Raw genomic sequence first — 26,583 nt, 5'->3', positions numbered from 1 at the left:
TGCCCTCTCCCTGCCCTTCACCCCACCCTCTCTGCCTTTCACCCCCACCCTCCCTGCCCTTGGCCCCCTCCCTGCCCTCCGCCCCCTCCCTGCCCTTCGCCCCCTCCCTGCCCTTCGCCCCCTCCCTGCCCTCAGCCCCCTCCCTGCCCTCAGCCCCCTCCTTGCCCTCAGCCCCCTCCCTGCCCTCCCTGCCCTCAGCCCCCTCCCTGCCCTCAGCCCCCTCCCTGCCCTCAGCCCCCTCCATGCCCTCCGCCCCTCCCTGCCCTCCGCCCCCTCCCTGCCATTCGCCCCCTCCCTGCCCTCTGCCCCCTCCCTGCCCTTTGCCCCCTCCCTGCGCTCCGCCCCCTCCCTTCCCTGCCCCCCCTCCCTGCCCTTTGCCACTTCCCTGTCCCCCCTCCCTGCCCTTCGCCCCTTCCCTGCCCCCCCTCCCTGCCCTTTGCCCCCTCCCTGCCCCCCCTCCCTGCCCTTCGCCCCCTCCCTGCCCTTTGCCCCCTCCCTGCCCTTTGCCCCCTCCCTGACCTTCGCCCCTTCGCCCCCTCCCTGCCCTTCGCCCCCTCCCTGCCCTTCGTCCCTTCGCCCCCTCCCTGCCCTTCGCCCCCTCCCTGCCCTTTGCCCCTTCACCCCCTCCCTGCCCTTCGCCCCCTCCCTGCCCTTCGCCCCCTCCCTGCCCTTCGCCCCTCGCCCCCTCGCCCCCTTGCCCCCTCCCTGCCCTTCACCTCCTCCCTGCCCTTCGCCCCCTCCCTGCCCTTCGCCCCCTCCCTGCCCTTCGCCCCTTCGCCCCCTCCGCCCCTCCACGCCCCTCGCCCCAGCAATCACGGGCAACACCGGGTATATCAGCTAGTAGCTAATAAAAATGTCAAGTTGCAAAGACAAAAAAAATAAGTGCGTTCCTTCCTCTAAAAAGCTTCAAATATAATGAGATTCCTACAATCAAAAAGGTTTATTTTTATCATATTTACTGTAGTGAATTTAGTATGCTAATATACTTTTATTAAACTCAAAATATATTCCTATTGTGTCAGTCAGGGGTGTGTCTGCTGCCAGTTTGTGCTCAACAGGTGATAATTATTTCCATATGTTTTTCCTCTTGCGGAGTCAGTGCAGAAGTCCTTATTAATATAGAAATAATTAACCTAGTAACTAGTTATTTAAAGCAGCACTCCTAGCGACACTTTATTTGTGTGTTATTTAAACATATATATATATATATAGGTTTGAAACAGGAGATCCCCCGGACCTGAACTGCGTTCATTTTGGTTCCGGGGACCACATGCTTCTCGAATTACTAACCTCCATAGATACTGCTGGTAGGATCCCTGATGGAGAGATCACAATGGTGGGTTTAAAAGTCCTGCGGGCCAATAGTAAACCGTGACTTCTTCCCTTGTGTCTCCCTATCTGCCCGCGTGACGCAAGAGCGTTAAACTGTGCAGAGATACTGACAGCACCTACGAAGGGGGTAAGTATCTCGGGCAGCAGGGGATCCCCGGAGTTGAAATCAACGTGGTTCAGCTCTGGCGATTTACTTCTGAAGGGGGTGCCGGTATCTCCTGCAGTTTAAAGCTCCCGCATCACATGGGCCAATAGGAAGCCGAACCTGATGACGTCACGGCTTCCAATTGGCTGGCAGGGCCCGGGAGCTATGAAAAGAAGGCATGTAGTGAACCATAGAGCGGAAGCATTGCGTCCCGGAGCTGAAATGGATGGGGATAAGCTCCGGAGACCCTCTGCTATGGGCACCCACCGTGGGCGTAAGTATATCCGGAAGCAGGGGGTCCCCGGAGCTGAAATGAATGGGGATAAGTTCCAAAAAAATGAAAATAATGAAATTACAATTAGATTGTAAGCTCTTCGGAGCAGGGACTCCGTTACTACATTACTTTATCTCTGAAGCGCTTCTTCCCATTATGTGCTATGTGTATTGTTTGTTATTTATATGATTGTCACATGGATTACTGCTGTAAAGCGCTACAGTATGTACAATAATGATGCTATATAAATAAAGACATTCTCTTCTATTAAGAGATGTCCATTTCAGATCTTTTACAATAGATTTACTCATGTAAATTTAATTCCAGTATGTACCAGTGACAATGTCACAATCAGAGGGACTGCAATGTATTTAGATCATTTCCTAATCTGGATTATTCCTCTTCTGTAACAGCACGCACCTTTCCCATCTCAGTCTCCCCTCCCTTCTTTTGCATCCAGTCTGCCACCACAGAGGCTTATCCCTTCCCCAAAGAAACAGATCCCAAGAATTCATGAAGAACCTCCACACGCTGCAGCCTCTCTGCTATTCCCAGTGTTATGAGTGGCATTTGCAAACAGCACAAAAACAAGTCATGACTCTTTGTCACCTATCTAATATGCTGTGAATCCATCTTCCCGGTGGTGGAGAAGAGTTCAGCTTAGTTGAAATAAAAGGAGATTAAAATCTCCAGCACAGTGAAGCAGCTTCACAGCAATGTGAATAGATGTAATGCAATGATGCTAAATTGAGCTATTTTTTTAGAGTATTTGTAATCGGTAACATGCCAACTGTGTGTCAGCTTTTCCTTAGCATTCCAGCCTTTTAACATCAATGCTCTTTGCGATGTAAAGTAGAGGGTTATTAAAATGAAAGCTGCCTATCTATCACAGCTTTGAAGTTTGATAACATAAGAGTCCCCTTTTCTACCAAAGTGTCATAGCTTAAAGCTTGTTCTATAGTAGGGGCGGGCGCGCGAGCGAACACGCGTGCATGTGACGCACACTTTTTGTGTGTACGGTCCGTACTGCCGGGAGCGAAAGTCTGGGAAGGTACTGTGTGTGTGTGTGTGTGTGTGTGTGTGTGTGTGTGTGTGTGTGTGTGTGTGTGTGTGTGTGTGTGTGTGTGTGTGTGTGTGTGTGTGTGTGTGTGTGTGTGTGTGTGTGTTAATAATTTATTAAATAATATTTTTAAAATAAAAAAAAAATATGTATGAATAAAAATTATTTTTATTGTGCAATGTTGATAAATATATATACACACACATACACACATGCACATACATACATGCACACACATACATACATTACAGCGGCGGTAGCAGCGCGAAAATGTACTTTTCCCTGTCTTCTCCCCGATCGCCCGGCTCAATGCTCACTGCCGAGTGCGCGCGCGACCTTATTATAGAAAGGCTGGCTAACCACAGCCAATTATAAGTGCCGCGCGCAGGCGGAGCAAGCGCGCCCACTATATTATGGGCCTAATACTATCTAAGGCAGGGGTTCTCAACTCCAGTCCCCAAGACCCCCCAACAGGTTAGGTTTTCAGGATATCCCTGCTTCAGCACAGATGGCTCATTCAGTGGCTCAGCCTTCGACTGAGCCACTGATTGAGCCACCTGTGCTGCAGCAGGGATATCCTGAAAATCTAATCTGTTGGGGGGTCTTGGGGACTGGCGTTGAGAACCCCTGATCTAAGGAATGTCTGACTTTGAAATCCATAGCTCACACAAAACATGAATATATCTCAGTTTACGTCGAACTCGCAGTTACAGTAGCAATTTCTGGCTACACGTAATGCCATTCCATGTCACAACCAGTTCAAAAAGTCCATGATCCGAGAATTTGACGAGATGTGACACTTTGTGTTTTGAAGAGTTTGTGTGCGATATTCCTTTCAATTCATTCTAAAGTAAGAATATTAGGTGTCTTGCTCAACGAATGCATTATGCAAGTCTGTGCAAACAAATCGTATTGTAGAAAGGGACATATTTTTATAGGCCAAACTGAAATGATTTAATGTAATCAAATCCTTTAAATATGAAGTCTATTACAAGAGACAGGTTCACATTTCTCCAGTATCACAGGAGACAAAATTTGAATTTAGGCTGCTCTCCGAGCATCTCAATCCCCGTCCATCAATTTCAAATTATGACTATTTCACTTTAATATGACTGAAATTTCAACTGTCATGATAGCAACTTATTAAACATCTTTCTCGTTTAGAGTATGAAAAGTTTATTTTCCATTCGGAGTACATTTGAATTTTGTCAGCAAAATAGATTCTGAATTTCGTATATGTAATGGATAAACAATAGAAAACCACTGTATAAACAATTTATGTTTTGAGTACTGTCAGACCCCATATAAATTATGATTTCAGGAACGTCGTGTCATACTGTATGTAATCAGAGTTGAATAGGGAACTGCTTATTCAATGGCTCACCATCACACATTTCATCTAGCACTTTTCTTTATTTAATTGTATTATTTATAAAAATGTTTTACCAGGAAGTAGTACATTGAGAGTTACCTCTTGTTTTCAAGTATGTCCTGGGCACAGAGTTATAACAATACATGGTTACATTAAAAGAACAGATGTTTTACAGTTAATTCACAGACATTTCATGGACAGATAGAATTGGAAAATTGGGTACAGGGGATAAAAGGGCTGGTGAGTTTCAGATTGAAATAGAGAAGCTTTAACATCACTAAACAGCAGTGAACTGCAGCAAACAGCTCACACCCTTTGGCTGCCCTTCGGCTGCGCCAAAGTCTGTCTGCCTTTGGGGCAGCACAGATATAGAGTGTCATTCTCTATACGTATAGAATGTTTAGACTAAACAGTTCTATTGTATCACGCTCACTCCTGCAGGGATGCAGCTTATGTAACGGGTTTTCCCCCACCCAATCGCAGATAGAGTGCATGTGAGGGGGAACCTATATGTTACCAGGTGTGGTGCGTATACCTGCAGGTTCACAGGAGGCCTGTGCCTCCGCTTGCTGGGAACCTGGGGTGCTTCTCTGGAACGTTTCTTCAATCAGCGCCTCCAGCTATGTGAGATTCTAGGAGTGTAGAATGGCCCTCACATAGGAACATCTATAAAGTAACCAGCCCACACCAAAGGTTATGGCTAAAAGGGTTTACTATAGGGATCAGTAACATAACACACACAGTATCATAATATAGAGAATCAACAGCTCTATGCATAACAAAACATACATTGGGTGCAAGGGCATCAATATCCCATTGGTTAAGGCCCTTGGCGTCTCCGCCCAATAATAACCCAACCATACAGTGCCCACAATAATCGGGTGCTCGGCACCAGCGTCCCAGTGTCCTGGACCCCCACCCAGATGTGTGGCAGCGCTGCTCACGTGTGTATAGTTGGTGCACTTATAGATAGCTGCCCGGACACACGTCCGTGCCTGGGTGTAAAGCTCTTCAAAAAGGGTCTGACGCAGGAACATGAATCCGCCTCCGCATGAGGTGTCTCCCTCAAGGAGCATCGCACCCACAGAATGTCTCTTGCAGTAGAGCCTGTCTGAGCCCAGACGCAGGCCGCGATCACCGCATGCAACTGGCACCGGTGATATCACATAACACTGTACTGTAGAAAGCAACCCACCTCACACGGAAGGGGCCTTTCCTGAATCTACCAAACTGACTGCTGTAGCTGCACTACAAAGCCACACTGCCTCTTCTTGTCAGAGCACACAGCAATGCAGCTGTGTCACTGACTAGACTCACTCTCAGCTAAGGGCAGGGTCCCTACCTATGGGGCCTTCCCTATGAACTTACCCACTAACCTAGTGGGGAGTGGGGCCTGCCTGGGGTTTCTCTGGCCTAGTACAGCAGAGCACTGCTCTCTGTACACTACCATCCCCAATCGCTTCCTGGATCCAACTGCCTAGCATGGTCTCTGTGCAACATTGTATCCTTCTCCAACAGGAGAAGCTGCAAACTCTATTTGCTGTCTGGCTGCACGTGATGTGGGTGAAAGGGCAGTCCCCAGAGGCTGCGGGGAGTTGCAGTCTGTCACGGCCCTCTTTAACATTAGGGCTATGTCTGCCGTGCCTGTGCAACCCTATAATGATCGCCACTGCTCTCTTCTGCGCCTGCGCGACCTTAGGGAGTCCCTGCGCTATGGAGCGCCATCTCTGCCCCTTCGCGCTCACTATATTGGCCGCTGCATCGCGTCTGCACATGCGCGAGCCTCCGTGCCCGCGTGGACATAACAAAGATGGCGACGCCGTGACTCTGACACCACCGAGAGACGCACTCATCCCCGCAACTGCCTTCTCACTGGTGAATGTAAGGGGAAGAGGAACGGGGAACCGGGGAGCCAAAGGGGACCTGGCTACACTTAAAATGTTAAGAAAAATAGAACAGCTCAGGGATTTTTTCAAACTATATATATATATATATATGTCCCTTTGACAGTGCATGTAGCTGAAACACACACTGCCCACTGCCTAGCTCTTCTCCGAGGTGTGCTCAGGATGTGACTTGTGATGAACAGGACTCGGGCCCCCAACTTAACAGCAGGTGTCATTCTAAAGTGAAATAGAGGGGTTACATAAACACACACACAAACACACACACACACACAGAGTTAGGGAAAGCGTTCCCCTAAGTATAGCTTATATCAGGCCCCCTTTTTTTGTGTTCTAGTTAGGGTCAGTGCCCCAAGGATTAGGATCCTTTAGTATGGCCATATTGTATAAGAGCATGGCCCAAGAAAGGGAATGCAGACATGCCTCCATGGGCCATACAGAAGTGACACCAGGATGTCGGGGGATCAGCCCTATAAGCATATACCCACCAACATGGTCCTGCACAAATGAGGAAGTGGCAGTTCAAAAGCAGGGGTGGATTAGTAACAGAAAGGTTACACAGACCAGGATCTCAGAAGGGGGCTCACAGTGAAAGGGACTTGAAGTATATGGATAAGAAGTGATCCATACTAATCCACCAGATGAGTATCATTAAAGTAAGAAGATGCACTTCCCATGTGTGTTGAGTGGGCAGTCAGGGAAGATCTATATAATCATTGATATGAGCATGCATGAAAATATGTGCAATTAAGTCAGTCTACGATGTACTGTGACTGCAGTGTCCCCAACCATGATGACATTAATAAAGGTTGATGGTGCACTAGAAAAACTCCTGGTGCCCATCTTTTCCATCGCCCAAAGTAAATTATTGCGGGTGCCTTCTACAACTGCGGCTGTGGAAACAGTGTCTGCCGTGAGCGCTGCAGGGGGTCCATGCTTCCAAATTGACCCCAGCATTAATCCTCTGGCGCCAGGGTAGCCGATGTTGCGTAACTGGGTTAAGATATATATGTATATATAAGATATATATATACATATCATCAGTGTTCGACAAACCTATACATTTGCTCGCCCCGGGCGAGTGGATTTAACCCCCGGGCGAGTAAATATTGGCCCAAGCAGCACACGTTTGGTACTAGGTGGCGAGTAGATTTTTTTGTGTGGCGAGTAGATTTTTTTGTGATTTGTCAACCACTGCATATCATACAGCAAGGTCACCAGAGGTGGTCAAGTTACTGGCAGTATACAATGTAGTGTAAAAATATTTATTACTCCATTGGACACTTAGCCTCACGTGTATTTTACAGATTCATATACTCTATGTAAATTAGAGCATGAGATTAGAGCGAGATTAGAGGTTAACTCCTACTGACAACAGCCTTTAGGTATAAGTAATTAGCCTGAGCTGCAAGGATAAAAAGGCAGCCTGAAAGCACCGCCACTCGGACACACAGGGCTTGGAGGAGGTCTTTAACTTGGAGTCCTGAGACACAGCAAGCCTACCCTGCATCAGGGCAACCTGTTTGCTTGGGTGTTTCACTGGAAACCAGTTTAGCTGGCCAGTGCTGGTAGTGAGGCCCAGTAATTGTTCAGTTAGTCTCCTGAATGGAGTAGGTCTTTTCTTTTGTTGTATTACTTTGCCTTAAAGGGACAGCATTCCCATACCATATTGTTTGTTTATGTCTGTGGACAAAATAAACCACAGCGAATTCCAATCAAACCGTGTCTTTTAATCACTGAGCACCGGTCATCCTGTCACTATATACATATACATTAATTTATATATATTTGTTTATTTATAATCTTTGCTTTTATCCTCACAATTTATCACTTCATTAAAAAATACACATATACTGTAGCCTTCTGCTTTTTAAGCTTAAAGGCAAATACAAATGGGATGTGAACCATTGTATATCTTCTCTCTTTTAGTACTATTTCCTTATCACTTTATCCTACTGTAGGACTTGTGCATAAATATTGTATCCCTCCCAAAGGCTTACAAATAACTTTTAGAAAGGCATCTAAACTGTGCTTTACAACTTAATGTGCTAAGGCCATTTTAGGTCCAAGATGACATCTTACATGAGTCCAATTAGTCATTAATCTCTGGCATCTCTGCAGAGACCTCCACCCACAGTGCAGAAAGTGGAAGAAGTGCTCTCAGTCATATGGACATTGTTTCACTACATTCGGAACCGAGAGTGCTAATACATTCTCATAATGAGGACATCCATCATGCACGGCCTTTAGGGTTTAAGGATAGGATTCACGACATCTATGTTATTGTGCCAGCTCAGGCAATGGAGCTGATTTTTGTGACCGAGGACAGTCAATTTATAACATTACATTGAAAACCAATAGAGACCAAATAAACTTTAGGGACTGGAGTACAGTGGCTCCATTTGACCATACAAATACATGGATCACTTTTGTAAATGGGAATTACCGTCCACCTTTTATTTTTTACCTATATGTCTACGATTTTACACAATTCATCGTTTTCAGTTTCTGAATTCTAATCTTGAAAGATATCTGTGACTGTAAAGGATGGTGTTTTACTAGTCACCTCTTCCCTCCCCTCTGTGCATTTTCTCATCATCATTCTTGATGTATTTGCATTGGGCTACTGTGTTTCAGTTATGTGTATAATAAACTTGCCTTATTGTATCACTTATTTCTTCATTTTTCATGGCCTCGTTTTATTTTTCTTCCTCATTGATAATTGAACGTTTTACCGTCATGCAGATGATTTATTGCCACATTCTGTTTACTTTTAACCAACAGTAATGATGAACAGGACATGAGTTCCTCACAGCTGGGTGTTTGACCAGTGATGAAGGGCAATAGTGGAACACGGTGTAACTGCACTCAAAAGATTAGCTAAAAATAAGTTTGAAGTTTTCAAAACTCACCGTAATCGCTGTCATAAAATACTATGAATTTTTGCCATCGAAGTTCAGTGACGAGTTTTAGCATAACGTCATTGAGTCGGACAGGTGGTCGAGCAGCCAACGTGTACTCTTCTCCTTCCTGACTAGGATTAAAGTGACAAACTGTGCGTGGCGACCCTCCGCTGCTGCGTTGCACGAAGATATGAGGGATGTGCATGGCGTCTGTCAGTGACTGAAGCGCGTTTGCTGAGGCACAACCAGTAGATGTCACTAAGGCTAAGATTCCCTGGGTCATCAGGTCACAGGCTGTAAGACAAAATGGCGAACGTGGTTACAATCCTCAATCATATTCATAACCAACACGGCTTGTACAGTAGTTCTAAGCGTCTCCATGCCCTCTGAAATATTTTCTTACATTACCAGTGGTATTATGATATTTAACTCTGATGTGCCACTCCTTTTGAAGAAATAAACATGGCCAGTGAAGGAAATGCTATGCATCGCGGTGGCCATTTTTATTTTCCAAATGTGCAAGGAAATCACTGGTCAAGAATATATCCCTTTACCTGATTACAATAAATATCTGGGTGGCCAAGCCCCAAGAAGGAGACACTGACTCTGGTAAATTTAATAAAAAAATGGAAAAAAAAATTAATCAGATTAAAAACTAAAAATTACAACAGGGGAGATTGCAGATTAGAGTAGCCCATGGCAATACCTCGTAGCCGCCACCTTCTCTGAATCTGCTTCTAAGACCGGTAATGCTACGCAACTGGAAAGTCATATAGAGAAGCACAAACAATGCATGGCATTTTCCAAACAAATACAGTGCTGCAGTTATTAAACAGTGATTCGGCAGACAAGGAACCTTCTTCATCATCACCATGAATGTCCGGTATCTAACTCCATTTTCTCCATGGGATGGGAACCGGGAGGGCCCTTTGGAGCTGAACTGAGAGACTTGCTGGTGAAGTTACTGGGTTTCCCCTCAATGGAAAACAAAATGGAAGTCAAGTCTCAAGCCAATAAAAAGTCAGAAAATCATGGGTTGGGGCTATCTATTGGATGGCCACATAAATCCCCTTTAGAAACCATGTAGTAACAAAGGAGGGAGTAGGTGGTATGATACCTTTTATTGAACCAAAAATTAGCTATGTTACAAAGGTATCATACCACCTACTCCCCCTCCCTCTTTGTTACTACATGGAAGAAAGGACAAAATGGCTTCCCAACATTCTTTGCTTTAAAAACCAGGAAGTAATACTGGTAACATCACCAGTAAGTATTTTGGAGACCGGGGGTGGTCCCAGTACCTGAAATCTGTCTGGAGGACCTCCTTGTTCTAATACTGTAAAAAAAAATGGGGGGAGGATAGTTTGGGTGATTGCTGCTTTTATCTCTTAATTTTTTTTCCAAAATCGCTAGAGGAATATTGGTTATTTGGGGTTTGCATATGTCTGTGCATTTTGTGATACAGTAATTGAGTAATTAAAAGTATGACAAACCATATGCAGTTGACAGCATAATAATGGACATTTTCAATAAAAAATTCTAATTACCGTCAATTAGCATTAAGTATCATAAGTAAGTTTATGCTCTGTCTTAAAAGTTTTAATTTAGTAAATGTTGTTTGTAATGGCTAATGCAAAAAGATTAATAGATGGATAGCACAAACTGAAGTATACTCTTAAGTGGTATTTATAATAAGAAGTTACTTTAATCTGTCAATTAATTATTATATAGTAGTATAATGTCTCCTCTCCACCACTGGATGCTCTAGCTTCATTATGTTACAGTAACAAGTGGAGATAGATCTTTTCCATTTTGTTTTTCACCATTCTCATATAATATAAAATGTCCATAGGACAATAAGAAATTATACATATTCAGTGTAGGTACCTGCAAATTGGTTGTGCCGTGACGTGGCTGCAGGCTTATAACGCTTTGGCCAAAGGGTTTCACTAAATGACCTTACTCATGAGATCACTAGTATATTTTAGCCCAAAATTGGTAGAAGCGCAGGAATTGTTCTTTTTGTTTTCCATATATTTAAGGCCTATCCTTTTACCAGCAGCATACTTCTAAGGCCCGAATATAGTGGGCGCGCGCGCTGCACCATACGCGCACGCGGCACTTATAGTTGGCTGTTGTTAGCCAGCCATCCTTACTAGGGCCGTGCACACATGGCAGTGATCGGGGGGAAGACTCTGAAAAGTATGTATTTGCGCCGCTACCGCTCAGTGTCTGCAGTGTATGTATGTGTGTGTGTATGTGTGTTGCACAATATTAATACATAATTTCTTCTCACAGCATGTCTTTTTTAAAATTTGTAATATACACACACACACACATATACATATACATATACATATACATACACACACACACACACACACACACAGCTTCCGCAGTGACACACAAACACACACACACACACTCAGTGACACACACACAGTGACACACACACACAGTACCTTCCAAGCCTGTCGCTCACAGCAGCAAGGACCGTACAAACGAAAAGTGTGCATCACGTGCGTGAGCATTCGCAGAGGCACGCACGCCCACTATATTACGGGCCTAAAGGGAGGAGCGCGGTAATATGTACAGTCTTCCCCGTATAAAATGTGCCGCTTGACCAGGGAGTCTGGTGATTTCTGAGAGATGGTTTCCTAGTGATTGTAATTTTTCATTAAGTTAGAGGTACAGTGATAGGGCTACGGATGAGTGTTGTGTGCAACCAAAGTGAACTAATAAAAGGGATGACTGAAATAGGTTACATTTTTGTAACTGATGTATATGCTAAAAAATAATAAATATGGGAAGAAACACACTCAAAACAAATAGCTAGACTTATTACACTCTGGTCTGACAAAGAGACTTAAGGCCCCAAGCTATTGATCACGTTTAATCGGTTGCTTCAAATTTTATTGAATATGCCCATGTAATAACAAAGGAGGGAGAGGGAGTAGGGTGTATGATACCTTTTATTGGACCAACAAGTAGTTGATATGTTACAAGCTTTTAAACCTCTCAGGGTCCTTCCCCTTTGCCTCTCTTTTCCAGGGACGTTGCAGCCGTAGCTAGGAGGTTCTTCCCCTCCCCCTCTGGTAAGCTGCTTAATGTTGGTGAATAGTGTCCAGCTTCTCTTCCTACACTGTACAGCAAATACAAATACCACTTGTGAGCACATTCATGTCTCAGACAGGTCTGTAAACCTCCCTTCCCCCATTTTCTCTTAGCATACAATGCTCCCACTGCAACCAGAAATTCTGGGAAATGTCATGCAAATGAGAACTCACGGTGTCACATTTTAGGGGTCCATGTTAATGAAGCAAACAAAGTGACACACTCTGCATGCTACTCTGCCTGTCATTTCCCAGAATTCCTGGCTGCAGTGGAAGCATTGTATGCTAAGGCCGCGCTTATAGTGTTGGCGACTGCGACGCGACCGATGACGTCACCCGTCGCCGTCGCCACTGGTGAAAGTTGTCATTTGATTTTTAGCGACGTCGCTGGCGACAAGGCCAGTGACATCACTAAAAGGGGCGGGCCACACAATTTGATTGGTTTAGAGACAGTCACATGTGGTGACTGTCTCTAAAAAAGCAAATTTACCCAGCTTCAAAATGTTTGGTCGCTCCGTCGCCGTCGCCGTCGCGCTTACTATAAGCGCTTGCGACGGAGTCCATGTATTTGTTTCAGAGCGACGTCACCATCGCAAGGCACTATAAGCGCAGCCTAAGAGATAGTGGGGAAAGGAAAGGTTGCAGACCTGTCTGACACGTGTGACTGTGCTCACAAGTGGAACGTTTATTTGCTGCACACTGCACGGTGGAGGGTGTGTCCCTTTTTTTACTCACCATAACTTATTTAGTGTCTTCTTCCACTGGGAACTAGTGATTAGCACAGGAGAGGAGTGGGGCAAACATTTATCAGTGTCATCAGGGAGTAGGGAGCAGGGAGCAGGGAGCAGCTATGATTTGCTATAGCATTCCCACTCCCTCTGTACTGGGGAGAGAGGTAGAGCAAGCAGCAGCTTGGGCCACCATGCTGTCTGTTGCCCATCAATGGTTTGATGGTTATACCATTCAATTATACCCACTGTTTGCATGTAAATTCCATAAATTGAATATTTAGAAGACAAGCTCAATTTCCGTGCATAATAATTTAGGGAACTACCACAAGCACATACAGAGGAGGCAAGACTAAGACTTCGTCCCCTGTCGCCGCGCGCGATGGCCTGCGCACCGCACACAAGGCACAGCTCTCTATGGGGCAGACCCGAGTTGCCGTGTGTGAGCGAGCGCACAAAGCACGATGCCCGACCGCCTTTGCCAAAAGACAAGATTTTTGATTTTTGGCGCAGAGGCCGAGCATCGGCCATGTCGCGGCGGTGGTTCAGCCAATGAGGGTGAACCAGCCGCGTGATTTCATGGCCAAATATGGCCATATAGCCTCCCCTCATGATGTAGAGACCCATATAAGCACATCTACACCATCCAGGGGGAAGGAAATGCAGCCTGTATCTTACCTTCAGTGTGGGGACACGGCTGCGGATGGAGAGATGGAGAGACGGCTGCAGACGGCTGCGCAGCTCATCTAAAAGGTGACTACCGGTATAATTTCTCCCTGCAGATAGCCCAAAAGGGTTAACGCTGCAGGGTCTCATTCAGATGCATGGGACCAAACAGAGTTAATTCTCCTGGGCTACTTACTGTTCTCGGGGCCACGCTGCAGCCGCCCCAGAACAGTGAAAATCACGGCACTGTAACAGTAAGTCTAACAGCACATACATCTGTACAGTAGTGTTTCAATTATTCTTTCTCAGTTTTGAATCCTTCCACTTAGCATTTTGCTGCTGCTTGATAATTTGCTAGGAGCATTGTTTTTCAGAGATCTTTAACAGCAAACAAATTAGCTAACTCTATTCTACCTTAATTATGGTTATAGAAAATTGTTTCAGGTATCTGGCCCCATATGAACCACTATGAAAGTATCATTCTGTCAACTGGGACATTCTGCTTTGAGAACAGATACAAGACTGTTGCTTGATTAGGCTTATCCTGTCAGCTAGGTAATTCATTCAGTCACCTTGACGAGAAAATAGCGTGGAGGAGGACAGAGACTATAGATATCATTTTCTATATAACAGTACCTCCTACTGGCAAAGCAATTACTGTAATGTCATCAGGGGGAAGATTTGTTTCTATAATATGTTCAGTAAAAGAAAAGTTCAAAGAATTAGAGTTTCCCAAAATCAACATAAACACATAATCTGGTTGTACAATAGTTCAGAGAGGGTACATTATAATGGTGACTGCAGTTTTTCCATTGATGGTTTCCATCTCAGCCACTATGCAATTAGCTTGATTTAATGTTGTAAATATTCATGAAGTCCTGTCCCACTAGATTCCTGTTCAGAATGTATTGCATTCTGCCCATATACTATTATATTAGTGCTAATTTGTAGCATTCTGCGAATCTTTTGCAGGAGGTCAAAAACCATACAAAATTAGGTCTTTTTTTTTATCTTGAAAAAAGCCACAGCTCAGTTCAGGTTCACAATTTGTGGTGAATTAATTTAATGTGCGTTGTAATTGCATTTCATTATGCAAATTTTCAAATTCTCAGAAATCGCTAGATTTGCTTAATACTGGGACTATATATAGGGCACACACTCAGTGTGAGATTTCACTGAAAGTCCACTAATTTAGTGATATTACTAGCCCTTTGGGGCCTGGCGTAACATTTTGCAAGGAATGGAATTTGGGGCAAAAACAATACTATTTTGCAAATGCATTCTGGACAGTTTTGCAATAACTGTGTTTTCCTATTATGCTTTGCTCAAGACGGTCTTCTTTCTACTCCCCATCTCTCTAAGATTCTCAAGTCGAAAAAAAATTTTTTTTTACAATGATCATTTTTTTCTGCAGCCGAAAGCTGTAAGCCAGACCTCAGCAACCAGTTCTACAAGGAGTCCAGATCCGAAAACATTTAGGAGAAGAAGGGCCGCACACTTATTATACTGTCATTTTAGATACATTTAGAAATGTGAAAATTCTAATATTAAAACATTTTGCAAGCATGTGTAGCATCTATACCATATTTATTTACTTTACCTTAAAGGGCTAATCCAAGCAATACCCTACATGTGTGTTTTAAAATAAATACATAATTTCTGTGGTATTAAATATTACTTACTACTTTTTTTTTCAACTCTTAATGTCATTTTTAATGAGTTTTATATACTGACAACCCTTTGATTTCTATAGAAGGTTTTAAACACTTTCCCAGCAGTGCAAGAAATTTGCAACACTTTCCTGTTTGTGATCATTTGTTGCCAATATTCCCAGCAGCTTGAGCTGCAAACTGTAACAATAGACAATGTTACCTTAGCAATATAAGAATACATTGTAGCTGCTGAGTTACAATAACTGGAGGATTGATTTGAAACTGAAAGGCAGCCATTTAGTGAACCCTGGGAAGAAGGATTTTGCTGATTGATCACGGAAGAACGAAATCGATAGAACAGCTTACGTAATTAGTTTTCAATAAAGGTAATCAAAAGCTGCATATATTAAAACAAAAAAAGGATTACATTTTTTTTTTAAGATTCAAAAACTCAATTTATTATTTCCTGGTAAAACATGTTATAAATAAAAATGTTTGCTCCTGCTAATTTTAAACTAGTTGCTTGGGCTGCTGAGCGTCCAAGGGCCCCATCAGGGCCCAATTAGCCCATGGGCCGCCAGTCGAAGAGACCTGCTATAGGCTAACCTCACAATTTATAGCTGGTAATCCAAGTGCCATAAGGAGATAAAGTCCAGAGAAAATAGAGGGGTATATTTCCCGTAGGAGTTCTGTTCCTCTGCAATATGCAAAGCACAACAGAACCAAGGAAATACATTATTCGCCCCTGTAAATGTATGTTTATGTTGAATAATAGCTGCTGCCTTTGGAAACATTTATTCAGGATTAAAAAAAAAAGCAGATTTCATCTTAATGCATGATACATATTGTTATAAATAACATAATTAAAATCCAATTATATCACAGTTAAAATCCAATCACTGACAATTAAAACAGTCTTAAGCAAATGAATAATGTGTTCCATTCTGTCTCACATTATGGAAAGCTGTTAAAGACATTAAAAAGTGTAGCATGGTGGGAAAAACTAGCAAAGCTACTCTATTAACTTTAGTTAAAAGGAAGAGCAAAAAGGGAATGAAAAAAAAATAAAAAAAAGCAACAACTGTGAGGGAATCCTCAAATAAGTCTCACGTATTGATAGAAAATAAGCGAGGGATTTCAGTTTGGCTTCAGGGTTTCCAGGTTCCAGGAAAAAGGATCTAGCAGTAGAGACACTGACTGGCATTTAAAGGGGTCCTTCATTACACGACCAATGGGAACTTATAGCAGTGTTATCTTCAATACGTAATTGGCACCACTGAAAAAAAAATTGCGATGTTGTTTAATATACTAGTTTGTGAAATTCTCTAAAATCGCCAGATTCGCTTAATGCTGAGACTATGCAGTAAGTAGTGCGCACACACACTGTGTTTCACTCTAAGTCTTGTGTATCTCAACAATCAGAGGTTCCTGGAGCTTAAAGTAATTTGGTTCAGCTCCAGGACCTCCTGCATCTATCATCGAATAGCTCAGTTAATATACATACATACATATACATACATATATATATATATACATACATATATATATATATATATATATATATATATATATATATATACATATGGAGACCAGGGGATCCTGATAGCCAAAAAGAGACAGCACACTGCAGGTATGGTATCAAAAAAGTGTATTCAGTAACACAAGGCCGCCAACGTTTCGGTCCTCCCAACGGGACCTTCCTCAGGGCAGTGCAACTACAGACTAACACAAGCACCCATATATACCCCTTAACACATACTAATAAACAACATCAGGTTCTATCATTGGTGCATACCAGTATCAGTATGTTGGATTGGCTGTTCAGAAATGTGGGTTGTATCTGGGATTACAATTTGGAGTTCATGATTGTTTTCAGGTGTTTTTTAGTATGTGTTAAGGGGTATATATGGGTGCTTGTGTTAGTCTGTAGTTGCACTGCCCTGAGGAAGGTCCCGTTGGGAGGACCGAAACGTTGGCGGCCTTGTGTTACTGAATACACTTTTTTGATACCATACCTGCAGTGTGCTGTCTCTTTTTGGCTATCAGGATCCCCTGGTCTCCATATGTCTACATACTCTCTATGGGACAAGCATCTGCCTCCTGCAACAAAACCGTGAGTGCTAATCTCCATACCTGACTATATATATATATATATATATATATATATATATATATATATACATACATAACTATATACACACATACAGTACATATATAGATGACCAATAATTACAGACCAATCAGTCTACATCCAATCACTTACAAGACTTTTACGAAGATGCTCACTACTTGGCTGCAACAGACCGTAGACTAAAGAATTGTTTAAGTAATTGAATTGGGAAGAAAAAGGAATCCAAATCAACAGTGAATACTCGAGTAACCTACGATATGCAGACGTTGTTTCCCAGAAGACTTCCAGCAACAAATCAGAGAACACATCAAGTAAGAAAGTGTGTCTCCATATACATTTCAGCAAGACCAAAGTGATGTTTAACAAATATATCAACTCCACAAATATTGAAAAAAACATTACTAGAACTAGAAAAAGTTGAAAAATATGTCTAAATTGGCAAGCAAGTATGAGTGGATGGGAAACTTTCAAATGAAATCAATAGGAGAATAAAGATGGGATGGAGCGCATTTGGAAGAAACAATCAAGGCAACCTTCCTTAATGCCTCAAGAGGAAAGAGTTTGACCAGTGTATTCTGCCTGTGCTCACGTATTGATGTGAAACTTGGACCCTTAATGCAAAGATAATTCAGAAGCTTCAAACAACTCAAAGAATTATAGAGAGGTATGCTGTGTATTACCTGAAGAGACAGAAAAAAGAATGAATAGGTTCGAAAGCAAACAAAAGTCTTTGATATCGTAACGTGTGAAGAAATGAATATGAAAGTGGGCTTCCAGGGGATATCAAAAGACATACTGTAGATGTCAACCAAAAGGAGAGGAGAGGGTGACGAGGGGGGAGAAGGGGGGAGTGTCCCTAGCTCCTCCGGTGCAGCCACATGGTCCTCAGGAGTTAACTCCAGGTGGCATGTTGCCCCTCTCCTGCTGGCCCCGCCTCCTCTGATGCGATCAACAGTGACAAAGGATGATGGGCGAGTAGGAGACAGGCAGTTTCTGGTCTGCAGCAAACCCCTGCAGAGCCAACAACTGCATAGATAGATGTAGGGACCAATGAGATGGACATTTAGTAAGAGGTGGTAGGGTTGGACATGAACCCGAATCAGAGGCAGGGATGAGGTATTGGTTAATTTCTGACTCGGATTTGGGCCTGTAGACCCAAATTGCATTTGATTCGACTCGGATAAGTTAAAGTCAACGGGGACTCGGATTTTGGGCATGTGAACCTGCCCTTTATTAGTTATTGATGCCCGTTCCATACAAAAGGACTCTGAAGATGGGGAGTTGGTACTTGGCATTATATCTCCTGACGTCTTGCTGCTCAGTGTCCTATCTACCTACTATGCAAACACATTTATCATCCATCTGTGTAAAGAAGTAGGTCCCACTTTACTTAGTGTTGACTGCGGAAGGGTATATTGTATATTTTGTTTCTTCAACCACAAGAATAATTTACTCAATGTTATTCACTCCCTGCCGCTCTCCATTAGAGGGAAAATGTGGAAAGGGGAAAAGAGAGGTGTAATGTTATCATGCAATGTGTGTAACATTTGCGTATGTCGGTTTGTACTGTCCAGGAGACAGACCCACTAGGCAGAGTTGGAGAGTATAGACCGACCCGAACCTGGGATCTAGATCCTGAATCAGTAGTATGGTGGGGTCTGGTTCCAGGGTCAGGGCAGGAGAGAGACAGAATGGTCATGGTCACAGTTTTGGGATCAGGGCTGGGGAGAGACAGAAAGATTGAGGTCACAGTTACAGGATCTGTGCTGGAGAGAGGCAGAGAAGTCGAATGGCACGCAAAACAGCAACAGGAGACAAGGTAGGGAGTGCCTTACACAGGAAAGGAGAGAGGATAATTTAAGCCATATAAAGGGAGAAGGCAGGTGTGAGCAATCCAGCTCAAGCAGAGGTTGACTTCCTGCCTCGGCGGCCATGTTGGTAGTGGCAGCGAAGTCAGAGAGCATCCATGTTGGAGATCGTTATAATAAGACAGACAAACAGTAGAAGATATAGTAGGGGGTCTAAAAGAATCCCTAGGTGTCAATTAAAAATATATTAATAGCAGTGCTATCTTTATACAGCCCATTATCGTGAGACAGTGTATATATACTTTGTCATGCACAATAAATTATAGCAGTGTGAAGGTGTGGTATTCCCCATTGTTCGATATCTTTAAAATAACATTAATGCTTCACTATAGTACTTTAGAATGGCTTTAATGTTTATAAATGGTTTATTGTAATTCATAGGCCAAACTGTATTTGCATTTGTCATTTATAATTAAAAGAATGCTATGTATGTATGTATACAAACATATATTCATATTATTGTATTAGCATATTGTTATGTTGGTGTATTATAATATCAGGAGATCATAGGTTAAACTTTTCTCAATAAACTTCTACATAGAGAATCGTGTATCAGGAGCGGGACCTACTTCTTTACACAGATGGAAGATAAATGTGTTCGCAGAGTAGGTAGACAGGACACTGAGCAGCAAGACGCCAGAAGATACAATGCCAAGTACCAACTCCCCATCTGGTCATGCAGTGAGATCAATCTTAGAGACAAGAGAAGATGTCCCTCAAAATGAGATGAAACAGCAGGCCAGAGATCATGAGATTGAAGAGGTGCCAAACACCAAATCCCCCACCGCCAATTATTAAATGGAAAATGATACGCCAGTAATCTGAATTTCCTACTTATAAATAAATAATGATGCACATGTAATCTGAATTTGTAAACAGAAGAGTCATAATGAGAAAGGATTGACATCATTAGCGGAGGCTTAACCCATAGATTGCTGGTTTGGGGTTGCTCTTCAATGTGATGCCAGGCAACTTTTGTAGTAAAGTGAGAATTATATGCGACATTCCTCCTCGGAATGTGGCTATGCAGCGGTTTCTCATAGCTAGGATAAAGCAATATATTAGTGATGGAGTGGTGGGCTGCTCTAAAAATGTAATATGTGACACTTCATTTAAAAGAAAATATAGTTTGGGTTATTTTAACAAGCTTTTTTTATGCTGTGTACAGTTATTCTTGACCTATTTGTGCGTTTATACAGACCTGTGCAAACCAGGGTAGCTAAGAAGAATCGGTTAAAAATACAACCGACACAATCATTTAATTTGGAAAAATATAGAAGCTAGAACATTATTTTCTTTCATCTTATAAAAGGGGCAAAATACTGTAGTCTCCAATACAAATTCCTTAAATAAATGTAAAAAATAAATGTAAAATAAAAAAAACAGACTTATTTTATCACTGCGAGCTGTAATAAACTATAGACATTGCTGTGAAACATTTTTGTTCAACATAAAAATTAAAAATACAGTACGGGTTGCGTATGTGCTTTTAAGACCATATGGGGTTTTCTTTTCAGATTGCTAAAGGTACGTCTTGCAAAATAGGAGGAAGTGGGCACTTTTTTTTAAACTACAGGATATCTTTATTATATCATGAAAAAGATCAGTGTATCACTCCAGCACTTACATGCTCTAATAAAAGGTGTTAATCGCTGGACTTGAAGCTTAACAATAAGGATTAACTAGTACTCAGTGTTTTGGAGTTTGTCTCTTCTGCACTTGTAGCAACCATGTGACATGTAGGAAATGTTTGTTTTAGCACCAAGGGACCCTCTGCTCCAGTCATTTCTGAGTTCGTTTTCTTCAGGGTCCCCATGCGGGCGTCAGAGTGTGCATGTGGTAACAGCTCTATATATTTTGCACATTGATGCAATTAAAGATATCACAGCCAGCTACAAATGTAGGACTAATAGCTACAGAACATCCTAATATTGATTATGTTCCAGTGTATAAACATAGAGCTGTGTATTTCAACGCTATCTTCATGGGACCCTGTTTAGACTATATTTAGTAGATAACTAATAAACACAGAATTCATTAAATCTGGTGGGGCTAAGCTTCCCCACTGGTTGTACGACCCAGAAAGCAGTCATTAATTCAAGCCTGCACTGTTACGACTGCCATCATTATTTGTTTATCTATCCTAAATAGACAGTAAGTCAACCCTCACAATGCATATTCCCTTATGTGTGTATCCACTATACAGTTTACACTACTGTATAGAGGGTCCTAGGCTATAGGACATTGGGTATAGTCAGTTGGATTAGAATATCTAAACATTGGAGAGCTCCTACAATGGAGCCACATTCTAGAAGAGAGGAACTAGAAGTATATAGTTATACTCAGTACGACTTTACACTTTAGCCTGCCCACATTCTGCAAACAAACATTCTGCACTGCTTCCATTCAGATTCTGCTGCTTTCTATTTTCAGACTCCTGTAGAAAGAAAACTTCAGCATGCCTTTGTGTTTGATGACTTCACCGTATTGATGAATACAGAACATGTCTCTGCACTGTAGAATCTATTGTTCAATGCGCGCGCTGCTAATCAATGGCTCCGACGTCTGTCTAGTTAAAAGTAATTGCTGGACTTGAGTTTCTAGCACAGCGTCATAGACTCAGCCATTTGTATTAAATTAGATCAATTCTACCAAAACCCAGAAGAATACCAGAGAATTAGAAGAAAAAAAAATATTGCCCAATTAGAATTGATTTATTTCTAACAAACAGCATACTATTGTCTCATGAAATGCTTTTTTTATGATTAACCAGTACAGTGCTGGAAGGTCCAGACAAATAATTCGATTAGTTGCCAAGCTCTGCGCAATGCACTGCACTCTATCTGCCAGTAAAGAGGTTACAATGCGCAATTGGAGAAAATAACTTATTAAAATACACCATTAAAATTACATACAAGGTGACTTATAATTTTTGCCAAAAATGTACTGTATTATAAGGTAAAAAGCACTGGCAAATTTAAGTTGGCAACAATACATGTTGGGGCTTACAGTATTTATCAAGGAAAAAGTAGTGCCATTCTGGGGCAAAGAATCTGCACTATATGACCAAAATCCCATTGAAACCATAATGATAAATCTGTACATTTTTTGCCTTAGAATTATTTAATTTTTATTTATACAATTTTAACCAGGAAGTAATACATTGAGAGTTACCACTCGTTTTCAGGTATGTCCTGGGCACAGAGTTATAATGACAAATACATGGTTACAATGAGTAGAATGGGTTATACATTATATACAAGACATTGCATGCACCGTTAGATATAATATATATTATAGGTGTATATAACAGTTACAGACTAGATTAAAATGTGAGACAGCTTTAGTTTTGAAAGAACTGGTTGCACCACTTTGATTTAGAATATAGACGCAATTGAGTTCTAAACATAATCTCAGCTGACACTAATATTCCCCAACCCTCCCTCCTACGATGGAGTTAAACTTTTCTCCAACACAGAGAAGAGATATTCACAGCATGTTCAAAAGGGGCCCAAAAGAGGACCAGTGGTGTGGTGAAGCAGTAGTAGTAGGTTGTTTTTACTGTGAGTTAGTAGAGGACAATGTTAGAATTAAAGTTTGTAGAGGAGAAAATTAACATGGCAGGTCTGGGAAGGGACTGTATGCTTAGACAAATACTCTCCCCTCATCGGTTACAAAGCACTTTGCAATGTTAACAAACAATACAAACGTATCCTATTTGCTCTGAGAGCTAGAAGTATATGAAAATAGGGAGTATTATTCTAAAATTGAACATTTTAAAGAAGTGGGCGATTTTAATTCTAAAACATGAATGTCTTCCTTACATACATCTAAATGTATATCTGTAAATGAGGTGTCATTTGGTATGGGTTCAATGAACTCATCTTAAGGAGCAATCCATGCTGGTGTTTAAAAAAAATAATAGTAATAATATATATATATATATATATATATATATATATATATATATATATATATATATATGTATGTATATATATATATATATATATATATATATATATATGTATATATTTATATATATATATATACACATGTAGAGGTATCTATACCGTGTTAGCCGAGATTAATAATTAAAAGATACCATTCTGTGGCTAACCAAATGCTTTTATTTGTGCAATCTTTCGAGATACACTGATCTCGTCTTCCGGCGATGCTACACACGCCGGAAGAAGAGATCAGTGTATCTCGAAAGCTTGCACAAATAAAAGCATTTCATTAGCCACAGAACGGTATTGTCTATTCGTTTTTTATTTGTATATATATATGTAATTGAAGAAGGGGGTCTCCGTAGCTGAAAGCCATTAATTTTAGCTCTAGGAACCCCCTATTTCCAGAGATACTTACCTCCGAAGTAGGAGCTGGTTGCTGTTCTGGCTCAGCAAGCAGGGTTTTAAAGTTTAAACCTCCTGCGTCACATAGACCAATAGGAAGCAGCACCGAGGATGTCACTGCTCTCTATTTGCCTACAGCGGCAATTATGGCAGCTGAGGGGAGCAGTAGGCACCTACTTTGGAGGTATGTATCTCCAGAAACAGGGGGTCCCGGAGCAGAAAATAACAGGGTTCAGCTCCAGAGATCCCCTATAAAAAAAAAATTGCGTAAGAATTTGCTGGCTTGTATTGCCGCGCTAATACAGCTATTTATATATTAAAAGCCATAATGTATTATGCTTAATGAAAAGTGCTTTATTTTCCAATGTGTTTGACTCAAATAACATGATTATCAAAAATAGCAACAGTCTAATGATACTGTGCATGGTAACATCCATCTCTGTACATGGGCATTTCTTCCTAGTTTGAGCATTACTACGTGTCAATATTTACTTGACATTGTGTTGCGTTTTGTTATATAACTCTGTCTCAGATTGATTGCTAATTAAAGGAAGATTTCCACAGATATGGCCTCTTGTTATCATTCAGGGCAAGATGTTATGAATGGAACCAGACAGACTTCAGCAAAACCCAGCGTGCTGATTGGCTGCTGCTGTGTCTTAGCAACAGCATTCACCATGTACGCATTCAGCGCATTGAATGAGCTGTGCAGCTAAAGGGCCCGTTTGTGCCCTACAGTATCCTAAATCGGTGGAATGCAGAAATAATTCAAAGGGTGTACTCATTTTCAAGTAACAACAATGTGCCTGCTTACACATTGTAGAGCAATAACAACATAAAGCATGTTACCTGAAGTGCAAGCCAATGCAATCTTAATGGTTACATATAAATGGCAAAGCTTTTAAAGATCCAGGGCCATTGTACTAAGCACTCTTCTGCCATAAGACACCTGGAAGATATGAATCAATGGGACGGAAGGTAACTTATGCAGAATAGTGTTGAGTAAAAGCCCATTCTTTGTTAATGCCATCTGCTTATGTTCTGGAAAGGGCTTCTCACCTTTCTTTTTCTGATATTAGCACTCCAATTATATCCATGTGCGGATTTGTGTCACATATGGACAGTAAGCAATTATTGATTAGGGTGGCTTTGGCCTCTCTATTACGCAACATAGAATATTAGGGCCCATAATAAGGAGGGCAGGAGGAGGTGATGGTTTCAGCTAAAGTCCCGTGTGAAAAAGCATAATGCTAGTGTTACAGAAAGAGGTCGAGATAAATCCAATATAAAGAATTAGCTCTGCTGCTGTAGGAAGAACACTAGCCTCTCCCACATAACAAATACAAATATCGCTCCTCAAGTGGGGATTTTTAATGACAGAAAACGTGGTTGCCTTTTCAACCTTCTGAAATGTCTTTTGCTTAGTAGCATCGACTTATCAGTAAAGAACTCCACTGCACGTGGGATCATCTTAACCCTTTGGCTGCTGGGGTCCAGCAATTCAATTGTGGTCATTTATCAAGTTCTTCGAGCAGCACAACTGGTGGAAGACAGCAATAGATGTATTAATTTTCTGCCAGAGGGCTGCAGCAGTAGCTTGAGTTCAAATCCAAGATGTAAGCTAATTGTGACCTTGGGCAAGGCACTTTACCTCCCTGTGCCTCAGGCACCACAAATTAGATTGAAAGCTCTTCAGGGCAGGAGGTCATTGTGCCTGCAAAACTCTATTTTCAGTGCTGCGTACACTGGGCTATATAAAAAAAAATAGGTATTACTAAAGGGCATCATTGTGCTTCTGCGGCAGAGTGGCCACCTGCTTTGCTATCAGAGGATTTGCAGCAGCACAATACGTTGTGGCAACATGTTGTGGCAACACATTGTGGCAACACATTGTGGCAATATGTTGTGGCAATATGTTGTGGCAATACTTTGATGGCAGCAAAGGTGTTAATCAGAACTGTGGCTTTCTTTCTCCATACAATGTATAATCCACCCACGTATCACTCTGTCTCGTCATTTTATTCAGTCCCCGAGATGTCTGGGCATTGCGGGTTATTTACAGGCAAAGCAAAGGATTTCACTTTACAGTGTCTCTCCCTTCCTGTTTGTGCAGGTGTCTGGAGCATGCAGATGTTAAGGTTCAGAGGTCGGGGGTTACGGTGGAATGGCACCAACAAAAGATGCGAATAAACACAAAACGTTTAGAATAAACATAAATTGAAAAGCTGAATTCAACACACCCAGTATTTCAGTTGCGAAAAAGTAATAAAAACACTTAGTCATGCAACAGCTTGTCTATCCTTTATAAAGGCACAATGCAAGCGGCCTCCCCTCCCCCCCCAGACCCTTTTTCTTTTGTACAGAGGTTTCAAACAGGGGGTCTCCAGAGCTGAACCCCATTAATGTCAGCTCTGGGGACCCTCTGTTTCCTGAGATACTTAGAAGAGGGTGCCCGTATCTCATCAAAGTTTAAATCCCCCGATCACGTGGGCCCATAGGAAGCCGCACGGGATAACGTCATGGCTTCCTATCGGCCCGCAGGATGCGGGAGCGTTGAAAATCCGCAATTACATGAACCCAGCTTGCGATCTGGAGTGGCTACCGTCACCCTACATGGGTCAGTATCTCCAGAGCGGAGATGAATGGGGTTCAGCCCCGGAGACCCCCTGCTTCAATCCAATGGAAAAAATAAATCCAAATGGAAATAAAAGGGCCGCTTGGATTTCCGCTTTAACGTTACTATATGATCATTTTTTCAAACATGAACAAGAACATAGTTCCCAAAAGAATAATAAGTTCCAAAAAATTCATATGACATTTCTTTTCTTGGGGGATAGTTAAATGGCGATAGCTGCCTTTGGATAGAATAGTGCAACATTTTCAAATTAGCAGGAACCGGTGTATTATTAAAATATGTTATTTTAGACGTTTATTGAAATGTTGATCTCAAATAATTCAAAGGGCCATTTTTAGAAAGACTTCCACAGAAATAATTTGGTAGTTTGCAAGATTGGAGAAGTATGTGACTATTTAAAAAAAATAAAAATAAAGTATAAGCGAAGTGTTCACAAATATAATGTCAG

General features: G+C 41.9%; 1 protein-coding gene across 2 annotated transcripts in view; it reads right to left on the bottom strand.

Annotated features, from left to right (window-relative positions):
* The window catches only part of GRID1 (glutamate ionotropic receptor delta type subunit 1), a 661,414-nt gene that overhangs the window by 433,707 nt on the left and 201,124 nt on the right, over nt 1-26,583 (bottom strand). For both annotated transcript variants that reach the window (XM_075610565.1, XM_075610566.1), the window contains exon 3: nt 9,000-9,284. In XM_075610565.1, coding sequence (XP_075466680.1) covers nt 9,000-9,284 — 285 coding nt within the window. The remainder of the gene's footprint in view (nt 1-8,999; nt 9,285-26,583) is intronic.

This window comes from Ascaphus truei, chromosome 8, assembly GCF_040206685.1.
Source record: "Ascaphus truei isolate aAscTru1 chromosome 8, aAscTru1.hap1, whole genome shotgun sequence".
NCBI lineage: Eukaryota > Metazoa > Chordata > Amphibia > Anura > Ascaphidae > Ascaphus > Ascaphus truei.
The sequence above is the reverse complement of the archived record's forward strand: the minus strand, read 5'-3'. Positions and strand labels throughout refer to the sequence as shown.